We start from the raw sequence: 25,703 nt of genomic DNA, 5'->3' as shown, positions 1-25,703 counted from the left end.
CAGTGAAGACACTCTGAGCAAACTGATTTCATCAAGCTCACATTTTATTCATCATTCACAGAAAAATGATTTCATGTAGAATAACACAATATACTGCAACCACTCAAATATCACTGCTTAGAAAATAAACAACATGATAAAAGGAGTAAAATGGTTAACTAAAACTATTTGAAGTAGTGAAGCTGTAAGATGTAAATACAAATAATAATAATAATAATAATAATAATAATAATAATAACAACTTGTATAGCTCCTTTCATACAATAAATGCAGCTCAAAGTGCTTTATAACAAAACAAATTAAATCAATATTGAAAAAATGAAGAAAACAAGCTTAAATCAAAACATACAATATACTTTATATGATAATTGTAGTCTGAAAGTTGATTATATTATATTAAGTCAGTTATCCAGAGAATACAATAATAACAACAATGATTTTGATGCTATAAGAACTTCTAGTAGGTTTACAGACAGTATTACATAACAATATGTGACCTCTGCAGGCTTTTAAACGTTTTTAACATGTTCATTGATAATAAATGTCTCTCCTACTTTTTTGTTTTGGATATTTTTAGGTGAAAACATATCAACACTTTCCAGATTGACCTGCATGTAAAATAAATCCTGATTTGTTGGTGAATAGTAATATTTAATAGAAATACCTTATGAACCTACTAGAACACTGCGCTCCCAGCATGCAGGCTTACTGCTGGTTCCTAGTATCTCTAAAAGTAGAATGGGAGGCAGAGCCTTCAGTTCTCAGGTTCCTCTCCTGTGGAACCATCTCCCAGATTGGGTCGGGGGGGCAGACACCCTCTCTATGTTTAAGAATAGGCTTCAAACGTTCCTTTGTGATAAAGCTTACAGTTAGGGTTGAAGCTCCTAGTTTATGCTGCTATAGACTTAGACTGCCGGGGGACTCCCATGATGCACTGAGCTCCTCTCTCTTCTCTCCTCCTCTTCTCTCTCTATCCATCCATCTATATCCATTAACATTCATGTACGATTAATGCATCAATTATCAATTAACTTCTTCCCCGGAGTTGTCTGTGCTTTCTCGTCTCACAGTTAATCTGGGCCTGTAGACGTCCGGATGACAGATTCCAGTCCCGGACCTTCAATGTGCTTTTCTCTCCTATCCTTCCTCTCTCTCTCCTCTCCTTCCTCTCTCCTCTCTCCTCTCCCTCCTCTCTCTCCTCTCTCTCCTCTCCTCTCCTTCCTCTCTCTCCTCCTTCCTCTCTCTCTCCTCTCCTTCCTTTCTCATCTCTCCTCTCCCTCCTCTCTCTCCTATCCTCTCTCTCCTTCTTCTCTCCTTCTTCTCTCCTCTCTCTCTCTCTCTCCTCTCTACTCCAACCGGTCGAGGCAGATGTTCTCCCACTGTGAGTCTGGTTCTGGTTCTGAGGTTTCTTCCTGTTTAAAGGGAGTTTTTTCTCTACACTGTTACCAAGTGCTGCTCATGTGTGAATGTTGGGTCTCTTTAAATTAAACCTGAAGAGTTCGGTTTAGACCTGCTCTATGTGGAAAGTGCCTTGAGATAACTTTGTTGTGATTTGGCACTATGCAAATAAAGATTGATTGATTGATTGATTGATTGATTGATTGATTGATTGATGGATTGATTGATTGATTGATTGATTGATTGATTGATTGATTGATTGATTGATTGATGAATCCTGATTTGTTGGTGAATAGTAATATTTCCTTACAGATTGACCAAGGCTGTAATATGCTATGAAACTGTAATCTAGCATTCAAGGATGAATAGAAGTTAACTAAAGTCACTAATTATTACTGTACAGCCTGTGTGATGATTAATCACTAGTACAGTGTGCACCTTGCAGTCCAGTTCACTGGTTAGAATCTGGGACAACGAACTGATGCTGTAAATCTGCCAAAAAGGGAACCAAACGCTTTCTTGGTTTTTTCATCCACTTGATTCTTCATCTCCTCAAGCTTTTGCACCTTCTCTGTGTCTCCTCTCTCCTTCATCTTCTCAATCAGGAAGTCCAAGTGGACATAAGTGGACACTGAACTAACATTCAGGGCAATCTGCTCCAGTTTGACCACATGTTGGTAGGACTCATCCAGCAAAACATTCTTCTCTCTGTTGAGCTTTTCTTTCTCCATTTTAAGAGACAACAACACGTCCTCGATCTCCTGATGCTGTGCTTCATATTTCTGCTTCAACTCCTCCAAGGTCTTTTTAACTTTCCTGGTCTTGCTCACGTACCTCATCTTGTCTTTCACATGAGCTGATACAGGACACTTCTTGGTACAAACAGTGCAGCTGCCTTTTTTCATGACCTTGCAGTGCCCAGGATTCCAGGCCATTGTGCATGGGTAGTGACAGTTTTCTTCACAGACATCACAACAGATAGCTCCTTGATAAAAAATAATCCACCACATCCCACCATCAATATTTTCTTTCTCTTTGTAGACCTCATCAACTTCTATGGTTATCTTCTCCTCACTCCCTTGTTGATGTTCCCTCAGAGCTTCTTCAGTCTGTTGGATCTCCATCTGTTTCAGTTCATTCAGCTCAATACGTTCCTGTAAGTTGTGGATGCAGGCTGTCAGCTGGATACGTGCGTTCAACACTTCAATTGTCATACTCAACTCTTGAGGTGCAGTTCTTCCTATAAAATCTGTAAACTGGCACATTCCTTTCATTGTTACATCATATGAGTCTTTAAGGTCCTCTAACTCTTCCTCGATGCGGTTTTCACTCTGGCAATTATCAAACAGGAAGTGAACAGGCAGATTCCTCTCATCTTTGGCACATTTAATATTTGCAGCTTCAAGAGCTTTCAGAACATTTTTCGGTCTTCTTCCATCTGAGTGTGTGATGAGAGCTACAATGTTCTTCTCAATGTCTTTTCCAAACAGAGACATCACTGAATCAAAGATGTACTTCAGTCGATCACTCACTCGATTCTCACTCGCCTTCAGCACCAGACCCACTGCAGAAAGTTCATGAACTCCATCGTCTGAGCTGAACAAGTCAAATAATCTTTGTCTAACAATGAAATCATATTCGATCCCTCTGGTGTCTCCGAATCCAGGAGTATCGATGATGGTCAGAGAGTAGGGCAGAGTTTTACCTTCATAACCAAAGATCTCGTACACGATCACATCTGATGTCTGACTCTCTATCTGACTCCTCTTCTCATCTTCTACGATCTCAAACCAGATGTTGTCCTCAAACTTCACTCCCATGGTGTAGTTGACCAGAGCGTTGACCAGAGTAGATTTTCCTGTTCCTGTTTCGCCTACAAGTAAGATGGTTTTCTTTTTCTCATTCGGGTTTTTCTCTCCAACAGTTTTTCTTGTCAGAGTCCCAAACTTCTCTTTCTTTGTTTTCAGCTGGTAGACAGCAGGAAATCCTGAAGAGATCAGAATACTTTTGGAGATGATGTCCTGGTATCTGGATGAAACGTTACTGATCCTATGGAAACAGGAGAAATCTGCTCAATACACATTTAAACTGTATGTCTATCCTATCCATGTACAGTTGCAATCAACATTATTCAACCCCCATTGCATTTAAGTATTGGCAAAATGTAAAATTTCTCAGGTGTTTGCAATGAACAAATTACACAAGAACAGTTTAAATAGTTAAATTAAACTAATATTACAAGGAATTTATCCAAATTCAACACTAAATCCTACTTTCAATGACTACTGCAGTCTCAAAAATATTCAACCCCCTCATAAGAGCACACCTGATGCAACATATCAAGGGCTTCATTAGTTGCATCAGGTGTGCTTGAGATAGAACCCCTCAAATACCTGGACTGTTGACGGTGACGTTTCATTGCATGTTAGAAATATGGCTAAGTCAAGAGAATTGTCCAAAACGTTAATAGAAAAGATCATTGCCTTGCACAAACAAAGAAAATGATACAAAAAGGTAGGGAAGGCACTGAATGTTCCTAGAGATACAGTTGGAAGCATAGTTCGCAAGTTTAAAGTTAAAGGAACAGTGGCTACACTACCTGGACGTGGCAGAAAAAGGAAGCTAACAACGGCTGCCACCAGATTCCTGAGGATGCAGGTGGTCAAAAACCCTCAGCTGACTGCAAAACACCTGCAGCAAGACTTGATGGCATACTAAACGCCTTTGAGGGATTTTTTGTGTCATGAGGGACTCATTGTGTCAGGGGGGCCGTAACAACTGTAAACATCTAAGCCTCAGGCGTTTTGTTAAATTACATAAGACATCAAAAGCAAAACTTACTGTTGACCAAGTAGGGGGTCAGCACAGGATATCAGTAGTCTTTGAAGGGTTTCTGTCCTTTATTACTTTACGACTTCACATTTGTTGTCACCCTGTCTTATTCAAATTTCCACTGGGTTACAGTATAAAAGCTGAAACTGGTTGTTGCTTGGAAGAACGACTGTGTGTCCTTCTCCATGCTAGCATATACTGAGTAAAAGAGAAAGATTCATCACTCCGTCGTCTGTGCTTTTCTTCAGAGAAACTTCTATTACAAAAATTCTACTACACGCTGAAGGGCTCCATGCCCGTACTCCAAGACATACACCACTACTGACCCAAAAGCACAAGAAAAGTCGGCTTCAATTTGCACAAAACTATGTAAATAAGCCAAAGAGTTTTTGGGATTCTGTTCTGTGGAGCAATGAAACAAAACTGGAACTTTTCGGGCCTATATGGATTAGCGGTATGTCTGGAGGAGGAAGAATGAAGCATACGCTGTAAAGAACACCCTGCCTACAGTGAAGCATGGCGGTGGCTCAGTGATGCTCTGGGGCAGCTTTGCTTCCTCTGGCACTGGGAACCTGCAGCGTGTGGAGGGCAAGATTCAATAAAGTATCAGGAAATCCTGGGAGAAAATGTCATGCTGTCTGTGAGGTGGCTGAAGCTTGGACGTCATTGGACCTTCCAACAGGACAATGATCCCAAACATACCTCAAAGTCCACCAAGGCTTGGTTTCAGAAGAAGTCCTGGAAGATACTAGAGTGGCCATCACAGTCGCCTGACTTGAACCCCATTGAAAATCTCTGGTGGGATTTGAAAAAGGCGGTTGCAGCACGAAAACCCAAGAATATTAGTGAACTGAAGGCCTTTGCCCATGAGGAAGGGGCTAAGATCCCTCAGGAACGCTGCCAGAGGCTGGTGTCTGGCTATGCATCACATTTGCAGCAGGGCATAACAGTAAAAGGGTGCTCTGCTATGTACTAAAGATGCTTGTCATGAAGGGGTTGAATGATTTTGAGACTGCGGTAGTCATTAAAGGTGGCATTTTGTGTTGAATTTGTAATATTAGTTGTGTTGAGCTATTTAAATTGTTTTTGTTTGATTTGTTTTTGCAAACAGCTGCTAGTTTGTACATTTTGCCAATAAACCTAATTTGCAGTGGGGGTTGAATAATTTTGATTGGAACTGTACATCTTGAATATGTTAAACAAATACTACTAAAACTTTAAAAAAACAAATAAAAAAGTCTAAATGTTGATTTGGTCCAAACTGCTGCAGCTGTGTGTTAAAAGTGTGCTGGAGCTTGAAATTACATGAAATGTTTGGCACATTTCACACACAAACAAAACTCAAAGTGCTCAACACAATAAATCACAAGCAATAAAATCCCAATTAAAATGGACGAAGCCATTTAAAAGAACTAAAACCAAATTTCAAGGACTGCCTTTTGTCATCTACGCAACATTGCAAAAATGTGGCTCATCCTGTCTAAAAATTATGCAGAAAAACTTCTAGGCTGGATTATTGCAATTCATTATTATCAGGCTGTCCTAATAAATCTCTAAAGACTCTCCAGCCGGTCCAGAATGCAGCTGCACGCGTTCTGAGAGTAACTAGAAAGATCATATTACTGCATTTAGCTTCACTGCACCGGCTTCCTGTAATATCTAGAATAGAATTTAAAATCCTTCTCCTCACTTTCAAAGCTCTTAATGATCAGGCTCCATTATATCTTAAAGAGCTCATAGAACCTTATGAACCTACTAGAACACTGCGCTCCTAGCTCATGGAACCTTATGAACCTACTAGAACACTGCGCTCCCAGCTCATAGAACCTTATGAACCTACTAGAACACTGCGCTACCAGCTCATAGAACCTTATGAACCTACAAGAACACTGCGCTCCCAGCTCATAGAACCTTATGAACCTACTAGAACACTGCGCTCCCAGCTCATAGAACCTTATGAACCTACCAGAACACTGCGCTCCCAGCTCATAGAACCTCATGAACCTACTAGAACACTGCGCTCCCAGCTCATAGAACCTCATGAACCTACTAGAGCACTGCGCTCCCAGCTCATAGAACCTCATGAACCTACTAGAGCACTGCGCTCCCAGGTCATAGAACCTTATGAACCTACTAGAACACTGCGCTCCCAGCTCATAGACCTTATGAACCTACTAGAACACAGCGCTCCCAGGTCATAGAACCTCATGAACCTACTAGAACACTGCGCTCCCAGCTCGTATAACCTCATGAACCTACTAGAACACTGCTCTCCCAGCTCATAGAACCTCATGAACCTACTAGAACACTGCGCTCCCAGCTCATAGAACCTTATGAACCTACTATAACACTGCGGTACCAGCTCATAGAACCTTATGAACCTACTAGAACACTGCGCTCCCAGCTCATAGAACCTTATGAACCTACTAGAACACTGCGCTCCCAACTCATAGAACCTCATGAACCTACTAGAACACTGCGCTCCCAGCTCATAGAACCTCATGAACCTACTAGAGCACTGCGCTCCCAGCTCATAGAACCTCATGAACCTACTAGAGCACTGCGCTCCCAGGTCATAGAACCTTATGAACCTACTAGAACACTGCGCTCCCAGCTCATAGAACCTTATGAACCTACTAGAACACTGTGCTCCCAGGTCATAGAACCTTATGTACCTACTAGAACACTGCGCTCCCAGTTAATAGAACCTTATGAACCTACTAGAACACTGCGCTCCCAACTCATAGAACCTCATGAACCTACTAGAACACTGCGCTCCCAGCTGTTATAACCTCATGAACCTACTAGAACACTGCTCTCCCAGCTCATAGAACCTCATGAACCTACTAGAACACTGCGCTCCCAACTCATAGAACCTCATGAACCTACTAGAACACTGCGCTCCCAACTCATAGAACCTCATGAACCTACTAGAACACTGCGCTCCCAGCTCGTATAACCTCATGAACCTACTAGAACACTGCGCTCCCAACTCATAGAACCTCATGAACCTACTAGAACACTGCGCTTCCAGCTCATAGAATCTCATGAACCTACTAGAACACTGCGCTCCCAGCTCATAGAACCTTATGAACCTACCAGAACACTGCGCTCCCAGCTCATAGAACCTCATGAACCTACTAGAACACTGCGCTCCCAGCTCATAGAACCTCATGAACCTACTATAACACTGCGCTACCAGCTCATAGAACCTCATGAACCTACTAGAACACTGTGCTCCCAGCCCATAGAACCTTATGTACCTACTAGAACACTGCGCTGCCAGCTCATAGAACCTTATGAACCTACTAGAACACTGCGCTCCCAGCTCATAGAACCTCATGAACCTACTAGAACACTGCGCTCCCAGCTTATATAACCTCATGAACCTAGTAGAATGCTGCGCTCCCAGCTCATAGAACCTTATGAACCTACTAGAACACTGCGCTCCCAGCTCATAGAACCTTATGAGCCTACTAGAACACTGTGCTCCCAGGTCATAGAACCTTATGAACCTACTATGACACTGCGGTACCAGCTCATAGAACCTTATGAACCTACTAGAACACTGCGCTCCCAGCTCATAGAACCTTATGAACCTACTAGAACACTGCGCTCCCAACTCATAGAACCTCATGAACCTACTAGAACACTGCGCTCCCAGCTCTTATAACCTCATGAACCTACTAGAACACTGCTCTCCCAGCTCATAGAACCTCATGAACCTACTAGAACACTGTGCTCCGAACTCATAGAACCTTATGAACCTACTATAACACTGCGCTACCAGCTCATAGAACCTTATGAACCTACTAGAAGACTGCGCTCCCAGCTCATAGAACCTTATGAACCTACTAGAACACTGCGCTCCCAACTCATAGAACCTCATGAACCTACTAGAACACTGCGCTCCCAGCTCATAGAACCTCATGAACCTACTAGAACACTGCGCTACCAGCTCATAGAACCTTATGAACCTACTAGAAGACTGCGCTCCCAGCTCATAGAACCTTATGAACCTACTAGAACACTGCGCTCCCAACTCATAGAACCTCATGAACCTACTAGAACACTGCGCTCCCAGCTCATAGAACCTCATGAACCTACTAGAACACTGCGCTCCCAGCTCATAGAACCTTATGAACCTACTAGAACACTGCGCTCCCAGCTCGTATAACCTTATGAACCTACTAGAACACTGCGCTCCCAGCTCATAGACCTTATGAACCTACTAGAACACAGCGCTCCTAGCTCATAGAACCTTATGAACCTACTAGAACACTGCGCTCCCAACTCATAGAAACTCATGAACCTACCAGAACACTGCGCTCCCAGCTCATAGAACCTCATGAACCTACTAGAACACTACGCTCCCAGCTCATAGAACCTCATGAACCTACTAGATCGTTGCGCTCCCAGCTCATAGAACCTTATAAACCTACTGGAACAATGCGCTCCCAGCTCATAGAAACTTATGAACCTACTAGAACACTGCGCTCCCAGGTCATAGAACCTTATGAACCTACTAGAACACTGCGCTCCCAGCTCATAGAACCTTATGAACCTACTAGAACACTGTGCTCCCAGGTCATAGAACCTTATGTACCTACTAGAACACTGCGCTCCCAGTTCATAGAACCTTATGAACCTACTAGAACACTGCGCTCCCAACTCATAGAACCTCATGAACCTACTAGAACACTGCGCTCCCAGCTCTTATAACCTCATGAACCTACTAGAACACTGCTCTCCCAGCTCATAGAACCTCATGAACCTACTAGAACACTGCGCTCCCAACTCATAGAACCTCATGAACCTACTAGAACACTGCGCTCCCAACTCATAGAACCTCATGAACCTACTAGAACACTGCGCTCCCAGCTCGTATAACCTCATGAACCTACTAGAACACTGCGCTCCCAAATCATAGAACCTCATGAACCTACTAGAACACTGCGCTCCCAGCTCATAGAATCTCATGAACCTACTAGAACACTGCGCTCCCAGCTCATAGAACCTTATGAACCTACCAGAACACTGCGCTCCCAGCTCATAGAACCTCATGAACCTACTAGAACACTGCGCTCCCAGCTCATAGAACCTCATGAACCTACTATAACACTGCGCTACCAGCTCATAGAACCTTGTGAACCTACTAGAACACTGTGCTCCCAGCCCATAGAACCTTATGTACCTACTAGAACACTGCGCTGCCAGCTCATAGAACCTTATGAACCTACTAGAACACTGCGCTCCCAGCTCATAGAACCTCATGAACCTACTAGAACACTGCGCTCCCAGCTTATATAACCTCATGAACCTACTAGAACACTGCGCTCCCAGCTCATATAACCTCATGAACCTACTAGAACACTACTCTCCCAGCTCATAGAACCTCATGAACCTAGTAGAATGCTGCGCTCCCAGCTCATAAAACCTTATGAACCTACTAGAATGCTGCGTTCCCAGCTCATAGAACCTTATGAACCTACTAGAACACTGTGCTCCCAGCTCATAGAACCTTATGAGCCTACTAGAACACTGTGCTCCCAGGTCATAGAACCTTATGAACCTACTAGAACACTGTGCTCCCAGCCCATAGAACCTTATGAACCTACTAGAACACTGCGCTCCCAGCTCATAGAACCTTATGAACCTACTAGAACACTGCGCTCCCAACTCATAGAACCTCATGAACCTACTAGAACACTGCGCTCCCAGCTTATATAACCTCATGAACCTACTAGAACACTGCTCTCCCAGCTCATAGAACCTCATGAACCTACTAGAACACTGTGCTCCCAGCTCATAGAACCTTATGAACCTACTATAACATTGCGCTACCAGCTCATAGAACCTTATGAACCTACTAGAAGACTGCGCTCCCAGCTCATAGAACCTTATGAACCTACTAGAACACTGCGCTCTCAACTCATAGAACCTCATGAACCTACTATAACACTGCGGTACCAGCTCATAGAACCTTATGAACCTACTAGAACACTGCGCTCCCAGCTCATAGAACCTTATGAACCTACTAGAACACTGCGCTCCCAACTCATAGAACCTCATGAACCTACTAGAACACTGCGCTCCCAGCTTATATAACCTCATGAACCTACTAGAACACTGCTCTCCCAGCTCATAGAACCTCATGAACCTACTAGAACACTGTGCTCCCAGCTCATAGAACCTTATGAACCTACTATAACATTGCGCTACCAGCTCATAGAACCTTATGAACCTACTAGAACACTGCGCTCCCAACTCATAGAACCTCATGAACCTACTAGAACACTGCGCTCCCAGCTCATAGAACCTCATGAACCTACTAGAACCCTGCGCTCCCAGCTCATAGAACCTTATGAACCTACTAGAACACTGCGCTCCCAGCTCGTATAACCTTATGAACCTACTAGAACACTGCGCTCCCAGCTCATAGAACCTTATGAACCTACTAGAACACAGCGCTCCTAGCTCGTAGAACCTTATGAACCTACTAGAACACTGCGCTCCCAACTCATAGAACCTCATGAACCTACCAGAACACTGCGCTCCCAGCTCATAGAACCTCATGAACCTACTAGAACACTACGCTCCCAGCTCATAGAACCTCATGAACCTACTAGATCGTTGCGCTCCCAGCTCATAGAACCTTATAAACCTACTGGAACAATGCGCTCCCAGCTCATAGAAACTTATGAACCTACTAGAACACTGCGCTCCCAGCTCATAGAACCTTATGAACCTACTAGAACACTGCACTCCCAGCATGCAGGCCTACTTGTGGTTCCTAGTATCTCTAAAAGTAGAATGGGAGGCAGAGCCTTCAGTTATCAGGTTCCTCTCCTGTGGAACCATCTCCCAGATTGGGTCCGGGGGGCAGACACCCTCTCTATGTTTAAGATTAGGCTTCAAACTTTCCTTTGTGATAAAACTTATAGTTAGGGTTGAAGCTCCTAGTTTATGCTGCCATTGGCTCAGACTCCCGGGGCAAGCTCCTCTCTCCTCCTCCCTCTCTATCTGTTCATATTCATATACCATTAATGCATTTCACTAACTTAACTTCTTCCTGGGAGTTTTTTGTGCTCTCTTGTCTAACAGGGTCCTGTGGAGTCCTGTCCTGTACATATGAAGACTGAACAACATTTTGCTCTTCTTGTTTTTATCATCAGTCATACTTCTATTTATATAAATATATAATTTATAAATATCTCATCTCACAGGTCCTGTTACTATCATTGTTGTTGTTACTGTGCATCTCTCTTTTATTTATATAGCACCAAATTACAACAAAAGTTTAAAAGAGATGTACAGTAGCAACAATAATAGAAAATTAATATGATAATAATAATAGAAGTATGAGAGCTGTTTTGTGTTAATGTTACTCACGATGTTGCCATGGTGATGCTCGGTACACAGGGATCCACAAGGTGAAGATGAAAATGCTGGTTGGTGTTTGAATGGAAAATAAATAATCAATAAGACTTTAACCACATTTTCATTCATTCATCTCTTTAAAGAAAGATTCAACAAAAGTACAATCAAATCTCCAACAGACGTGTAACAAGTGCAGTGTTGTGAATGTTGCTGGCTCAGCTACAGACTCTCCTGTTTGTCTCTCTCTTTTTGTGTTTCACATGGTTCTCCTCCCAGCTCCCCTGTCTCCTGCCTAACCTGATCTCACAGAAATACATGAAATGACCAACACCTCTTAACACTGGATTACATGGTGGTGTCACATAAAGTCATTTAGGAGCATCTGTTGTGGTGGACACATGAATTCCCTGGTTTAACAACGTCACAAAGTGGGCAGTTATAATGGTTATTATTGTATTCTTTTATTTGATTCTTATTTTTAATAGTCATTTTACTGAATTTATTATAGTGCTTTATATATAACTTTACACTGGTGAGCACTGTGTCACCATGACTGACTGTCTACACTGTGACTCTTTACAGACTGTTGGTGAAGGCTCGTCACAGTGAATACGGCCTCAGGGTTTTGTCGTTGCTATCAGAGTTTCACCTGTCTGACTACTGATGATGATGATTTCTGACTGATTTAATTTGAAGCATCAGGGATGAGAATCACCTGTAATTTGGATGTTGTATTGAAATGTTGTGGTTCAGAAGGAGTCGAGCATGAAGGTGAAGATCTGGTTTTACCTGCTGAACTACGTTCCAGCTCTCAGGTGTTGTCACAAGCTTTCGGTGGTGACTGAAAGAAAAAAGGGTCTGAAAAGAGTTTGCGTGGCAGGATGTTTGGACTGGAGGACTGAAAATGGATACTGACTTACACTTTATTTACTCTCTACTTCCCCATAAATACAGACATAGATGATGGCGTTATCCAAAACATATTTGGCAAAGCAAAGTAGCAGAACACAAATGTATTTTATTGAATATGAAGTTAATCTTAGGATCATTCAGTCTTAATATTAATCTTAATATTTGAAAGTATTTCATAGTTGGTCTATTACAGTGTTCTTACCTGTGTTGTTGGCTTCAGGGAGCTGTGAGATTTTGAGGTGTAGAGAGGAATCAGACTGCAGAGGTTTTATAGCTGATCAGAAAAGGGATGACTCTTTGTGGTCACATGATTTCACAGAAAATCTCCTCCCACAACTCCGTATCTCAAACTTTCTGTTTCCTTTTTATAACAGTATGTAAAGACAATAGATCATTGTGCTGCTGCAGGTGTTTGTGTTGCATTCAGTCTAATTTTCCTCCATTCAGACCAACACATACTGTATCTTTATCAGATCCTTCACAGCTCAAAACTCTTTTCTGAAAATGATGCAGGTTGATTGTGAGAAGAGTCTCAATCCTTTTCTCAGCTTTTATCAAACTCCTGATAACAACACTTAAAAACGCTTTAATCAGTTTCCCCAGTTCTCACTCGAGAAGGACTGGGACCTCCTCCTGATAACAGAAGTCCATCAACAGCAAGATCCTGGTTCACTTCCAGACCAGTCACCAGAACCAACCAGACACATGTCCAGGCCCATGTGACAGGGTTTGGGGTGTTCTAGTCTGGACAGCGATGGGAGAGTCTTCAGACAGTTCCTCCTCATCACCACTGCCTTCGTATTCTAGAGACTCGGCGGCTCAGGAGGTAGAGCGGTCGTCCACCAATTGGAAGATTGGCAGTTCGATTCCCGGCTCCTCCAGTCCACATGTCGATGTGTCCTTGGGCAAGACACTTAACCCCAAATTGCTCCCGTTGCTGTGCCAACGGTGTATGAATGTGTATGAATGATTAGCTTCCCCTGATGTGCAGGTTGGCACCCTGCGTGGTAGCTCCTGCCATCAGTGTATGAATGTGTGTGAATGGGGTGAATGAAATGTATTGTAAAGCGCTTTGAGTGGTCGAAAAGACTAGAAAGGCGCTATATAAGTACAGGCCATTTACCATTTACTCATCCCAACAACTCAATCAGCTCAGTCAAAACAAGCACAAACAGGCAAACTCTACAACAGCCCTCAAAACACACCAGGAACAGAGAAAGAGGAGAAATCCTTACAATGCAAACAATAAAGACACCCAATCACAGAGAAGATGGTGGAGAGATAATGTATGTCTACTACCTTTTGACTCACAGACAGCAGTGACACACAGAGACCAGCCAACTTGTTTCCTGGAGGGTGTGAATGAGGAAATCAGCCATCAATTGCAAAAACACTGCGTTAGGTGAGAAAGAGATCATTTTATCACAAAACAAGACTGTGCCATCCATGCTGAACAAGGCTGGAGTAGTACCTCCAGGGGCCCCTGGGCACTGATGCTCATGGACCCCCATACCGTCTCGCTGCACAAATTATGTCCACCCATTAAAATCCAATTATTAACGAATTATTTTGAGCTTCCAGTCAAATTGACATGTCAAATCACACACCAGTTGGTCAAAAGCTGAATTAGTAGTTGAGCTGAGCTGGGAGCAAGTCTGCCTACACTTCAATAAACCAAGAGCTTAAATATTGCCATTTCACTATTTCACTCACAAATCACAAGACAATGATACAGTGGATTAAATCATCCCAAAGCAGTGTATGGCTCATGTATGGTAATATCAGTGTTGTCTGAAAAACACCCAAGCAGACAGCACAACAGTTATTACTGATACACGTGACTGTGTATACAACAATGCCATCCTGAGATACACACAGCACAGCTGAATAGTGGCTTAAAATAAGAGTCACTAAATGAGCAGGGAACTTCACACACTGCAAAAGCCAAATTATAATGCACATGATAAATCCCACACATAGGCCTATAACAGTGTCACCGCACAGTGATGCAAAACATGTTAAGCAAAAATGTATGACCATATAACATTATCTGGTCTCACACAACAGATAACTAAATGCAACTAAATGTACAAACAAAATAATGGTTCTGAGTAATATTAGAGCTTTCTTGCCTTTTTCTTTGCAAAGTCAGAGATCAGGTGCTAAATGTCCAGCTCCTCAGGCATCAAAGACTTCTCCTCCTTACTGCAAATACGACTTTTTTCACAGGACTTTTTTATTATTATTGCAGCAGCTAATTATATCACTTTATTCCACTCCTTTCCATAACACATAGTCTCAAAATGACTGTATTTAACCGATTAAAGCAGGCCCTCATATCTACACCTACTTTATGATTACCAGATGCAAACAAACCTTATATTCAGACTGCTGACAAGAGAGGAAAATCAATCACCAAACCTATTTTTTTACTTCAAAAAAAAGCAATGCGACTTATAAACAAAGTCGACTATAGGCATCCAACCAATCAATTATTTATTAATTCTAACGAACTCAAATTCAAACAACTGGTGGATTTCAAAACTGCACAACTTATGTTCAAAATTTACAACAACTTGCTGCCCGTATGTATTCAGAAAATGTTTAATTTAAGACAAAGCCATTACAATCTCAGAGGAGTATGTATATTTAGAAAGTTAAAAACAAGAACCAACACCAAATTACAATGCATTACGGTAACAGCTGTTAATTTATGGAACAAATTGGAGAATGACTTAAAAACATGTAATACCATAATCTTATTTAAAAAAGTACTTAAAAACAGGATGATTAATTTATATAAGTTAGAGTAATGAGTGGTGACACGTGCTATGCTGCTGCTGTTCTGTTTTCTGTATGTTTGATTGTCTTCTTTTTTTCTTTTTTTTTTTTTTTTTCTCCTCTTTTCTTTTGAGGAGGAAGGAAGTAGGGGAGGAAGAAGGGAAAGGAGAGGAGAAGGGAAGGGAAAGAAAAGGAAGAAGAAAGGGAAATCGAATCAAGCAGCTTCTCTCTTTTTACTGTTTTGTGATTGCTTATTTCTTTTATTAATAGATAACAAATTGTACATTTTAAATTTTTATTTTTTATTTTTTAATTAATCAGAGTTGTAACAGGGTAGGCGTAATAAGCTATGCTTCAGCCTATGCCTTTTCGGTCCAAATTTTCTTTTTCTGTTTACTTATTGTTTATTCTGATTGATGTTTTTTCTTTATTTACTTTTTTCTTTCTGGTTTGTAACCTTTCTTTTAATGACATGATTGACTGAAATAAACTAACTAACTAAACTAAACTAAATGACATCTGTACTGCTGTAAGAACTTGGAGGGCAGCAGTAGCTGGTAGCAAACTTCTCTTTGAAACTAGACAGTGTAACTTTGGGATTTCATGTCTATCTGACAGCTGTGGCTAAAACAGAAAAGTTGTTTCTTGCATTGTGTTTCATCGTGGGTTACCAGATTTTGACCCTGTCTGTTCCACATGTGGTGACCTCTATTTTGTTAGAACAGAAAATCTATCACCCAAGAGATGATAGTATACAACTGCACTCCACAGAAGTTAATTGGAAGGATTGGTTCATCCTGAAAGTGTAAAATCATGTTATTTGTGAGTAGAGTGAAGAACCTGAAAGAAAAAAAAGGAATGAAGATATAAAACTAAACTTTGTGAGTCCTCAGTGGAAATGCATGTTATTGGTTATGGCTTACTTTAGCATGGAGAAACTAAACAGAACTGGTATGGCCTGTGGGAAACACCAGGAGCTTCAGTTGTGATGTGAAAGTTGACGGCATAGTCAAAAGTCATAAATGTTCACAAGTGTCATTTGAACTAAAATGTTCACACTCAAAACAGTGGTGGTGAGAAATGAACTGAATGAGATGATACTTAGTGTTTGTATGAATATATTCCACCATTTTTCAGACCCTCACATGGATCCTGTGACCCTTTGTGGGTCTCGACCCTCAGGTTGGAAACCACAGTACTACACTACTGTACTCAAGTACAAGTTTGAGGTACTTTTACATTACTTACATTTGAGTACTCTGTATTTAAAATGAGATAGTTTCCAGATGTTAATGTTCCTTTATTAAATATAATGTTAATAATTAATAAAAAGATGATGAATCTGATCCAACAGTGAATAAAACATTTGGAACCTTCATTACTGCAAATCACATGTTTACTTATTTCACTTTAAAGTTCACCACAATAATTCATGTTGCACTACTGGCTGAGTTATAGTTTTTCTCTATGAATAATTATATAATGTCAGTTTGGACTTTTGCAGAATTAAGTGAATTATTTTCAAGATTGTTTCATCATTTACAACATAATAATTAATGAACAATAATATGATTTATTATAAGAGTACTTTTACTTTGAGTATCAGTTGTACTTTAACACAGCTCCTTATCATTCTTACAGAGCAGGAAGCGGGAGTGGCAGTCTGAACAATAATTCGAGAATCAACAGAAATGACTTCACAACGATCAGGATGAACAGGTGAGAAACAGAACAGTGTTTGGTTCATCAGATTGTGTTTGTTGTTGTTGCTTTGTTGGAATAAGAAAATCAGACAACATTATTAAAAACAACACGTCCATGACAGTCAGCATATCTAGCGATTTATTCTGCATGACTCGTGAAGTTCTTAGCAAAAAATAGACAGACAATCATCTGTTGATAGGAGAAAAGGCTCTCTTTAAATGTTGTATGTTAGTAGATTTGATTTTGTTTGGTAATAAAATCTTTTTTTTTTAGTCAATCTTTCAAATGTAAAACAGAAACTGGTTGTGTAGATCACTAAAATTAATGTCAGTCTCTGAGTCAGACTCAGACCTTCCTACTTCGCTCGAGCCCGTCCTTCCCCGTTCTCATTTCAAGCTGCCGCTGGATCTTGCCTCCTCTCTGTTTTAGGTTTCGGACTCAATAGTTTCTCAGTTAGAACGTGTTGTGTAGGCTACGGCTTTTATACAATCAATCAATCAATCAAATTTTATTTATAAAGCGCATTTCATACACAAGGTAAACTCAATGTGCTTCATAACAAATAATCATAATAAAATAACTAACAACACAGTGCAAGTGTAAAACAAGATAAACAGGTCCAATCAAACACACACAAACACACATGTGCACACACCTATACACACCTAAACAAACCTATACACACCCACACACACACACACACACACACACACACACACACACACACACACACACCTAACCAAACACTGTCATAAAAAGAAAAGGTTTTAACCTGCTTTTAAAAATGGCCACTGATGTGGCACCTCTCACTATTTCAGGGTATTCCACCTGCGTGTGGCATAAACACAAGAAGCTGCCTCCCCCTTCCTTAGTATTAACTAGATTTCTGCTGCCTATGGATCTGAGGGTTCTTGCTGGTGTGTAACTGATGAGTATGTCTGTTATGTACTGAGGTTTGAGGCCATTTAAAGCTTTGTAAACCAGGAGGAGGACTTTGAAATCAATTCTGGCCCTGATGGGAAACCAGTGCAAAGATTTAAGAACGGGAGTGATGTGTTGATATTTTTTAGGCTGCATTTTGAATTAGTTGTAACCTGTGAATACTGGATGTTGGAAGGCCGGTGAAAAGGCCATTACAGTAATCTAATCTGCTTGTTATGTATGCATGGATTATTTTTTCAGAATCGGATTTTGACAGGAAACTTTTTAATTTGGAAATATTTTTGAGATGATAGAAAGCTGATTTTGTAACGTGGTTGATATGAGTTTTGAAATTTAAATTACTGCCCATTATTATTCCCAGATTTCTTGCTGTAGGTTTGCTCTCTAGAGACAGACAATTGAGATGCGCTGCAATTGTCTGTCTCTGAGCTTGTGCACCAAAAATAAGTATTTCTGTTTTGTCTAAAAAGTTTTCTGTCATCCAAAGGTTGATATCATTTATACACTGAGTGAGGGACTGTATGGGAGATAAATCATCAGGATATAGTGAAATGTAGAGTTGCGAATCATCAGCATAATTATGGTAAATAATGTTATGTTTCTGTATGACATGTGAAAGTGGCAGCATGTAAAGATTAAAAAGCAGTGGACCAAGAATTGACCCTTGCGGGATCCTGCACATAATGCGCGTTTTGTTGGAGGAGAAATTACCAAGGGATACAAAAAACTCCCTGTCTTGTAGGTAGGTTCTGAACCAATTTAAAACTGAGCCACATAGGCCGACCCATCTTATAAGCCTGTCTATTAAAATGTTATGATCAACCGTGTCGAACGCAGAACTGAGATCGAGTAGTACAAGGATGGATATTTGTTTGGAGTCTGTTTATATGTAGATCATTTACAACTTTGATAAGTGCTGTTTCTGTGCTGTGGTGAGGACCAAAACCTGATTGATAAATATCAAGAACACTATTTGAGGTAAGATAATTTTTGAGCTGAATGTAAACAGTTTTTTCAAGTATTTGTGTGACGAGTGTGAGTGAGGAGCCTTGCTGCTGCATTCTGTATTAATTGTAGACGGGACACTGCTGTTGTTATTAAGACATGTGAGTAGTGAATTGCAGTAGTCCAGACGAGAGAAAATTAGGCAGTGAATGTGTTATTCAATTGTGTTTTGGAGATAGGGAAGAAGGAGAGAGGAGCTCTCCCTGGTGTTCTAGTAGGTTCATAAGGTTCTATGAGCTGGGAGCACAGTGTTCTAGTAGGTTCATAAGGTTCTATGAGCTGGGAGCGCAGTGTTCTAGTAGGCTCATAAGGTTCTATGAGCTGGGAGCGCAGTGTTCTAGTAGGTTCATAAGGTTCTATGAGCTGGGAGCGCAGTCTTCTAGTAGGTTCATAAGGTTCTATGAGCTGGGAGCGCAGTCTTCTAGTAGGTTCATAAGGTTCTATGAGCTGGCAGCGCAGTCTTCTAGTAGGTTCATAAGGTTCTATGAGCTGAGAGCGCAGTCTTCTAGTAGGTTCATAAGGTTCTATGAGCTGAGAGCGCAGTCTTCTAGTAGGTTCATAAGGTTCTATGAGCTGGGAGCGCAGTCTTCTAGTAGGTTCATAAGGTTCTATGAGCTGGGAGCGCAGTCTTCTAGTAGGTTCATAAGGTTCTATGAGCTGGGAGCGCAGTCTTCTAGTAGGTTCATAAGGTTCTACGAGCTGGGAGTCAGTGAACAAACTCAAAGAATGGGCATCTGTTTGTTTTTAGAAAGGGTAAGTGTTGCCTCCACTGCCTGTTATGCCTCATCATTATAATACCGTTGACCCTTCGGGTGGGTCACCATCACCTGTTTGGGAGATCGTCTGCCTCTACGTCTCTGTAGATTTTCTTGTGGACAGTCTGTGTCCCGATGATACACAGCTTCCACAGCCCTTCCCTGTGAATCTGCCTCACCCTGGACCACTGCTCCGTCTCTGCTGCGGTGTTTGGATGACTTGTAGCTGGTCCATTTGGAGTCTCAGTTAGGTTTTCTTTGTTCCCAGTAACTTTTGCTGCTGCTGACCTCTGGGTTGTTTCAGCATGGATGGCACGGTCTTGTGTTGTGATAAAATGATCTTTATCCCACCTAACAAAGTGTTTTTACCTTTGATGGCTGATTTCCTCATTCACACCCTCCAGGAAACAAGTTGGCTGGTCTCTGTGTGTCACTGCTGTCTGTGAGCCAAAAGGTAGTAGACATACATTATCTCTCCACCATCTTCTCTGTGATTGGGTGTCTTTATTGTTTGCATTGTAAGGATTTCTCCTCTTTCTCTGTTCCTGGTGTGTTTTGAGGGGGTTTGTAGAGTTTGTCTGTTTGTGATTGTTTTGACTGAGTTGATTGAGTTGTTGGGATGAGTCTCTAGAATACGAAGGCAGTGGTGATGAGGAGGAAATGTCTGAAGACTCTCCCATCGCTGTCCAGACTAGAACACCCCAAACCCTGTCACATGGGCCTGGACATGTGTCTGGTTGGTTCTGGTGACTGGTCTGGAAGTGAACCAGGATCTTGCTGTTGATGGACTTCTGTTATCAGGAGGAGGTCCCAGTCCTTCTCGAGTGAGAACTGGGGACACTGATTAAAGCGTTTTTAAGTGTTGTTATTAGGAGTTTGATAAAAGCTGAGAAAAGGATTGAGACTCTTCTCACAATCAACCTGCATCATTTTCAGAAAAGAGTTTTGAGCTGTGAAGGATCTGATAAAGATACAGTATGTGTTGGTCTGAATGGAGGAAAATTAGACTGAATGCAACACAAACACCTGCAGCAGCACAATGATCTATTGTCTTTACATACTGTTATAAAAAGGAAAAAGAAAGTTTGAGATACGGAGTTGTGGGAGGAGATTTTCTGTGAAATCATGTGACCACAAAGAGTCATCCCTTTTCTGATCAGCTATAGGCTTCCTGAAGCCAACAACACAGGTAAGAACACTGTAATAGACCAACTACGAAATACTTTCAAATATTAAGATTAGGATTTATTTCATATTTATAGATATCTGCATTTATTCTTGTACAATAACAATGAAATGAAATGAAATTTCTCCACCTGGATTTAGGTTATTTTCTTTGTTTTACAAACCAGACCCTGTTTTAAATATATGTATGTCACTGAAAAGCTGAGACTGATTTGGATGAATGATCCTAAGATTAACTTCATATTCAATATAATACATTTGTGTTCTGCTACTTTGCTTTGCCAAATATGTTTTGGATAACGCCATCATCTATGTCTGTATTTATGGGGAAGTAGAGAGTAAATAAAGTGTAAGTCAGTATCCATTTTCAGTCCTCCAGTCCAAATATCCTGCCACGCAAACGCTTTTCAGACGCTTTTTTTCTTCAGTCACCACCCAAAGGTCGTGACAACACCTGAGACCTGGAACGTAGCTCAGCAGGTAAAACCAGATCTTCAGGCAGTCAGTCATGGTGACACAGTGCTCACCATGCTGGTCATGTTGATATAATGTGTAATAACATATGGCTGACTGAAGATAAAACTCTCCATCAACAACCTATTAACCCTTTAACACTGTTTTCTTTACCTGTGATCTTTGGTCATTTGAGGGTCTAATGATAGAGGGTTGTATGTTGAACCGATTGTTAAACTCATTTATTTAAATGAGTGATTTTGGATGTACAGGACTCTATAAATAAAATAGATTTCACTTAAAATGCAACAACAGCAGAACCTTCCTTTAATATCTCTGCATGTTATGAACAAGAGTCGGACCCAAGAGCAGAAAACAGAGCAGAATAATGAGTGAAGGTGTTTATTGCAAGGTTGAATTCTGATGGAGGCTGATGGCAGGGGGAACTAGAGTTCAGAGCTACTGGTAGAATGGCTGGTGAAGGAGTGGAACTGGCCTGGGCAGGACAAAGTAGGAATAGCTGGCTGGCAGCCACAGGATGAACTGAAGGTGATTCTGGGGCACAAAGAAAAAATCCAGCTAGTAAACTATTAAAAACAATTGGCAGAGAATTCACTAAAATAGAGCCTGAAGCCTAGCTACCACTGAGGTGAGTCAACACTCTGGTAAGGAGTGGTTGGAGAGCCAGATTAGATATAACTGCAGGTGGATGAGTTTATGAGAGGCAGGAGGGTTGACTGGGCAGAGCCAGGAGCAACCTGAGGAATACATGAAATGACCTCTTAACATGGGATTACATGGTGGTGTCATGTAATGTGTAAAGTTTACATGTCAGTTACCATGGAGACAATGCCAGTGTAAAGTCAATGAGGATCCTCTGTCTTGGTGGACACAGATTCCCTGGTTCAACATCATCACGCAGTGGGCAGTTAATGGTTATTATTGTATTCTTTTATTTGATTGTTATTTTTAATAGTCATTTTACTGAATTTATTATAGTGCTTTATATATAACTTTAACGTGTATGATATAACTGTCATTTTGGTGTTATAAGGTAGTTATTATAAGTTACAGTTGGATTTTTCATTTCATGTTATTATTGCCGTGGTAACGAATTACTCTTTTTCTCATTCATTAGCCTATTATTAATATTATTATTATAATTGTTAGCCGACTTTGAAAGAAAATACCTTTGAAATAATATATATCAGCCTTGTAGTGATGTACAGGCAACTGCTAGAAAATATTAAACACAGATGTTGTTGACACTAGTATATTCACGCAATTTCTAATAATATCAGACTATTATTACTATTCATGTGCGAATATGAGGACAATAGTTGCCTTTTTAATAACATAAAAGGAACGATTACTTTGTAATAACTGTAACTACCTCATTACACCAAAATGACAGTTATATCACACACAACTTCAACCTTTTTAGAGAATAAAAAATCGTATTTAATGAACTATAATAAATTACATAAAATGACGATTTAAAAAGAAAAATTAGAGATTAGAAAATATTAACCACAGCTCACTTTGTGACGTTGTTAAACCAGGGAATTCATGTGTCCACTGAGACAGATGCTCCTAAATGACTTTATGTGACACCACCATGTAATCCAGTGTTAAGAGGTGTTGGTCATTTCATGTATTTCTGTGAGATCAGGTTAGGCAGGAGACAGGGGAGCTGGGAGGAGAACCATGTGAAACACAAAAAGAGAGAGACAAACAGGAGAGTCTGTAGCTGAGCCAGCAACATTCACAACACTGCACTTGTTACACGTCTGTTGGAGATTTGATTGTACTTTTGTTGAATCTTTCTTTAAAGAGATGAATGAATGAAAATGTGGTTAAAGTTTTATTGATTATTTATTTTCCATTCAGGCATTTTCATCTTCATCTTGTGGATCCCTGTGTACCGAGCATCACCATGGCAACATCGTGAGTAACATTAACACAAAACAGCTCTCATACTTCCATTATTATCATTATGTTTTTTTATTATTGTTGTTACTGTACTTATCTCTATCTTTCGTGTAGGACAGGCCTCCACAGGAACCTGTTAGACAAGAGAGCACAAAAAACTCCCAGGAAGAAGTTAAATTAGTAAAATGTATTAATGGTACATGAATATGAACAGATAACAATAATTTTAATAACAAACTTATTTTTATAACACCTTTCAAAACCAGAGTTACAAGGTGTTTCACACAAAGCAATATTAAGAGAATAACATACACTAAACACAATAAAAAAATAATCAAGTAGATGAAACATTAAACAATAAATAAAACAACAACAAGGAGCAGCAGTTATATAAAATTATAAAAATGCCCGTCTGTACAAGCTTTTAAAAATTAGGCATCGACTCGGCTGATCTGATACTGAGTGAAAACAGTAAAAGCATGGTCTCATTTGGTCTCAAGTCTGGACCCCAGGAAGAGTAGCTGTTGCCTGGGTAACAGCTAATGGGGATCCAAATAAACTAAACTTGGAACCTGTAACAACAACTGATGTTCAGATCTTAAGGATCTTGGTGCGTAAAAGGGTGGAGAAGCTCAGAGATGTACAGTGGTGCCAGACCATGTGTCGATTTGAAAGTTATTAGTAAAATTTGGAACTGGATTGTGTAACGGATGGGGAGCCAGTGTAATTCGGGACCGGAGTGATATGTTCTGTGTGAGGAGTGTGAGTGAGGAGCCTTGCTGCATACAGTCAAGACATACAGTTTAAATATGTATTAAGCTGATTTCTCCTGTTTCCATAGGATCAGTAACGCCTCATCCAAATACAAGGACATCATCTCCAAAAGTATTCTGATCTCTTCAGGATCTCCTGCTGTCTACCAGCTGAGAACAAAGGAAGAGAAGTTTGGGACTCTGACAAGAAAAACTGTTGGAGAGAAAAACCTGGATGAGAAAAACAAAACCATCTTACTTGTACGTGAAACAGGAGCAGGAAAATCTACTCTGATCAACGCTCTGGTCAACTACGCCATTGGAGTGAAGTTTGAGGACATCTGGTTTGAGATCGTAGAGAGAGAGAGGAGAAGTCAGACAGAGAGTCAGACATCAGATGTGATCACGTAGGAGATCTTTGGTTATGAAGATAAAACTCTGCCCTACTCTCTGACCATCATTGATACTCCTGGATTCGGAGACACAGAAGGGTTTGAAAATGATGTCATCGTTAGTCAAAGATTATTTGACTTGTTCCGCTCAGACGATGGAGTTCATAAAATCAACGCATTGGGTCTGGTGCTGAAGGCGAGTGAGAATCGACTGAGTGACCGACTGAGGTACATCTTTGATTCAGTGACGTCTCTGTTTGGAAAAGACATTGAGAAGAACATTGTTGCTCTCATCACACACTCAAATGGAAGAAAACCTAAAAATGCTCTGAAAGCTCTTGAAGCTGCAAACATTAAATGTGCCAAAGATAAGAAGAATCAGCCTGTTCACTTCCTGTTTGATAATTGCCAGAGTGAAAACCGCATCGAGGAAGAGTTAAAGGACCTTAAAGACTCATATGATGTATCACGGAAAGGATTGGGCCAGCTTACAGATTTTATGGAAAGAACTGCACCTCAAGAGTTGGGTATGACAATTGAAGTGTTGAACGCACGTATCCAGCTGACAGCCTGCATCCACAACTTACAAGAACGTATTGAGCTGAACGAACTGAAACAGATGGAGATCCAACAGACTGAAGAAGCTCTAAAGGAACATCAAAAATGGAGTGAGGAGACGATAACCATAGAAATTGATGAGGTCTACAAAGAGAAAGAAAATATTGATTGTGGGATGTGGTGGCTTATTTTCTATCAAGGAGCTATCTGTTGTGATGTCTGTGAAGAAAACTGTCACTATCCATGCACATTGGCTTGGAATCCTGAACGCTGCAAGGTCATGAAAAAAGGCAGCTGCACTGTTTCACCAAGAAGTGTCCTGTATCAAAACATGTGAAAGACAAGATGAGGTACGTGAACAAGACCAGGAAAGTTAAAAAGACCTTGGAGGAGTTGAAGCAGAAATATGAAGCAGATCATCAGGACATCGAGGACGTGTTGTTCTTTCTTAAAACGGAAAAAGAAAAGCTCAACAGAGAGAAGAATGTTTTGCTGGATGAGTCCTACCAACATGTGGTCAAACTGGAGCAGATCGCCCTGAATGTTAATTCACTGTCCATTCATGTCCACTTGGACTTCCTGATTGAGAAGATGAAGGAGAGAGGAGACAAAGAGAAGGTGAAGAAGCTGGAGGAGATGAAGAATCAAGTGGATGAAAAAACCAAGAAAATGTTTGGTTCCCTTTTTGGCAGATTTACAGCAGCAGTTCGTTGTCCCAGATT

The 25,703-nt window shown here is 40.8% G+C and overlaps 1 protein-coding gene and 1 pseudogene across 1 annotated transcript; one reads left to right on the top strand and one right to left on the bottom strand.

The window, feature by feature from the left end:
• Positions 1-1,856: 1,856 nt before the first annotated feature.
• LOC133995669 (uncharacterized) lies at positions 1,857-4,991 on the bottom strand. Its single transcript, XM_062435143.1, has 3 exons — positions 4,933-4,991; positions 4,716-4,802; positions 1,857-3,447 (listed from the first exon to the last, which is right to left on the bottom strand). The coding sequence occupies exons 1-3, from the start codon at positions 4,989-4,991 to the stop codon at positions 1,857-1,859; spliced, it is 1,737 nt and encodes a 578-aa protein (XP_062291127.1).
• A 7,384-nt stretch (positions 4,992-12,375) lies between these two features.
• LOC133995668 (uncharacterized) lies at positions 12,376-25,318 on the top strand (annotated as a pseudogene).
• The last annotated feature ends 385 nt before the right edge of the window (positions 25,319-25,703 follow it).

This window comes from Scomber scombrus, chromosome 15, assembly GCF_963691925.1.
Source record: "Scomber scombrus chromosome 15, fScoSco1.1, whole genome shotgun sequence".
Lineage (NCBI taxonomy): Eukaryota > Metazoa > Chordata > Actinopteri > Scombriformes > Scombridae > Scomber > Scomber scombrus.
The sequence above is the reverse complement of the archived record's forward strand: the minus strand, read 5'-3'. Positions and strand labels throughout refer to the sequence as shown.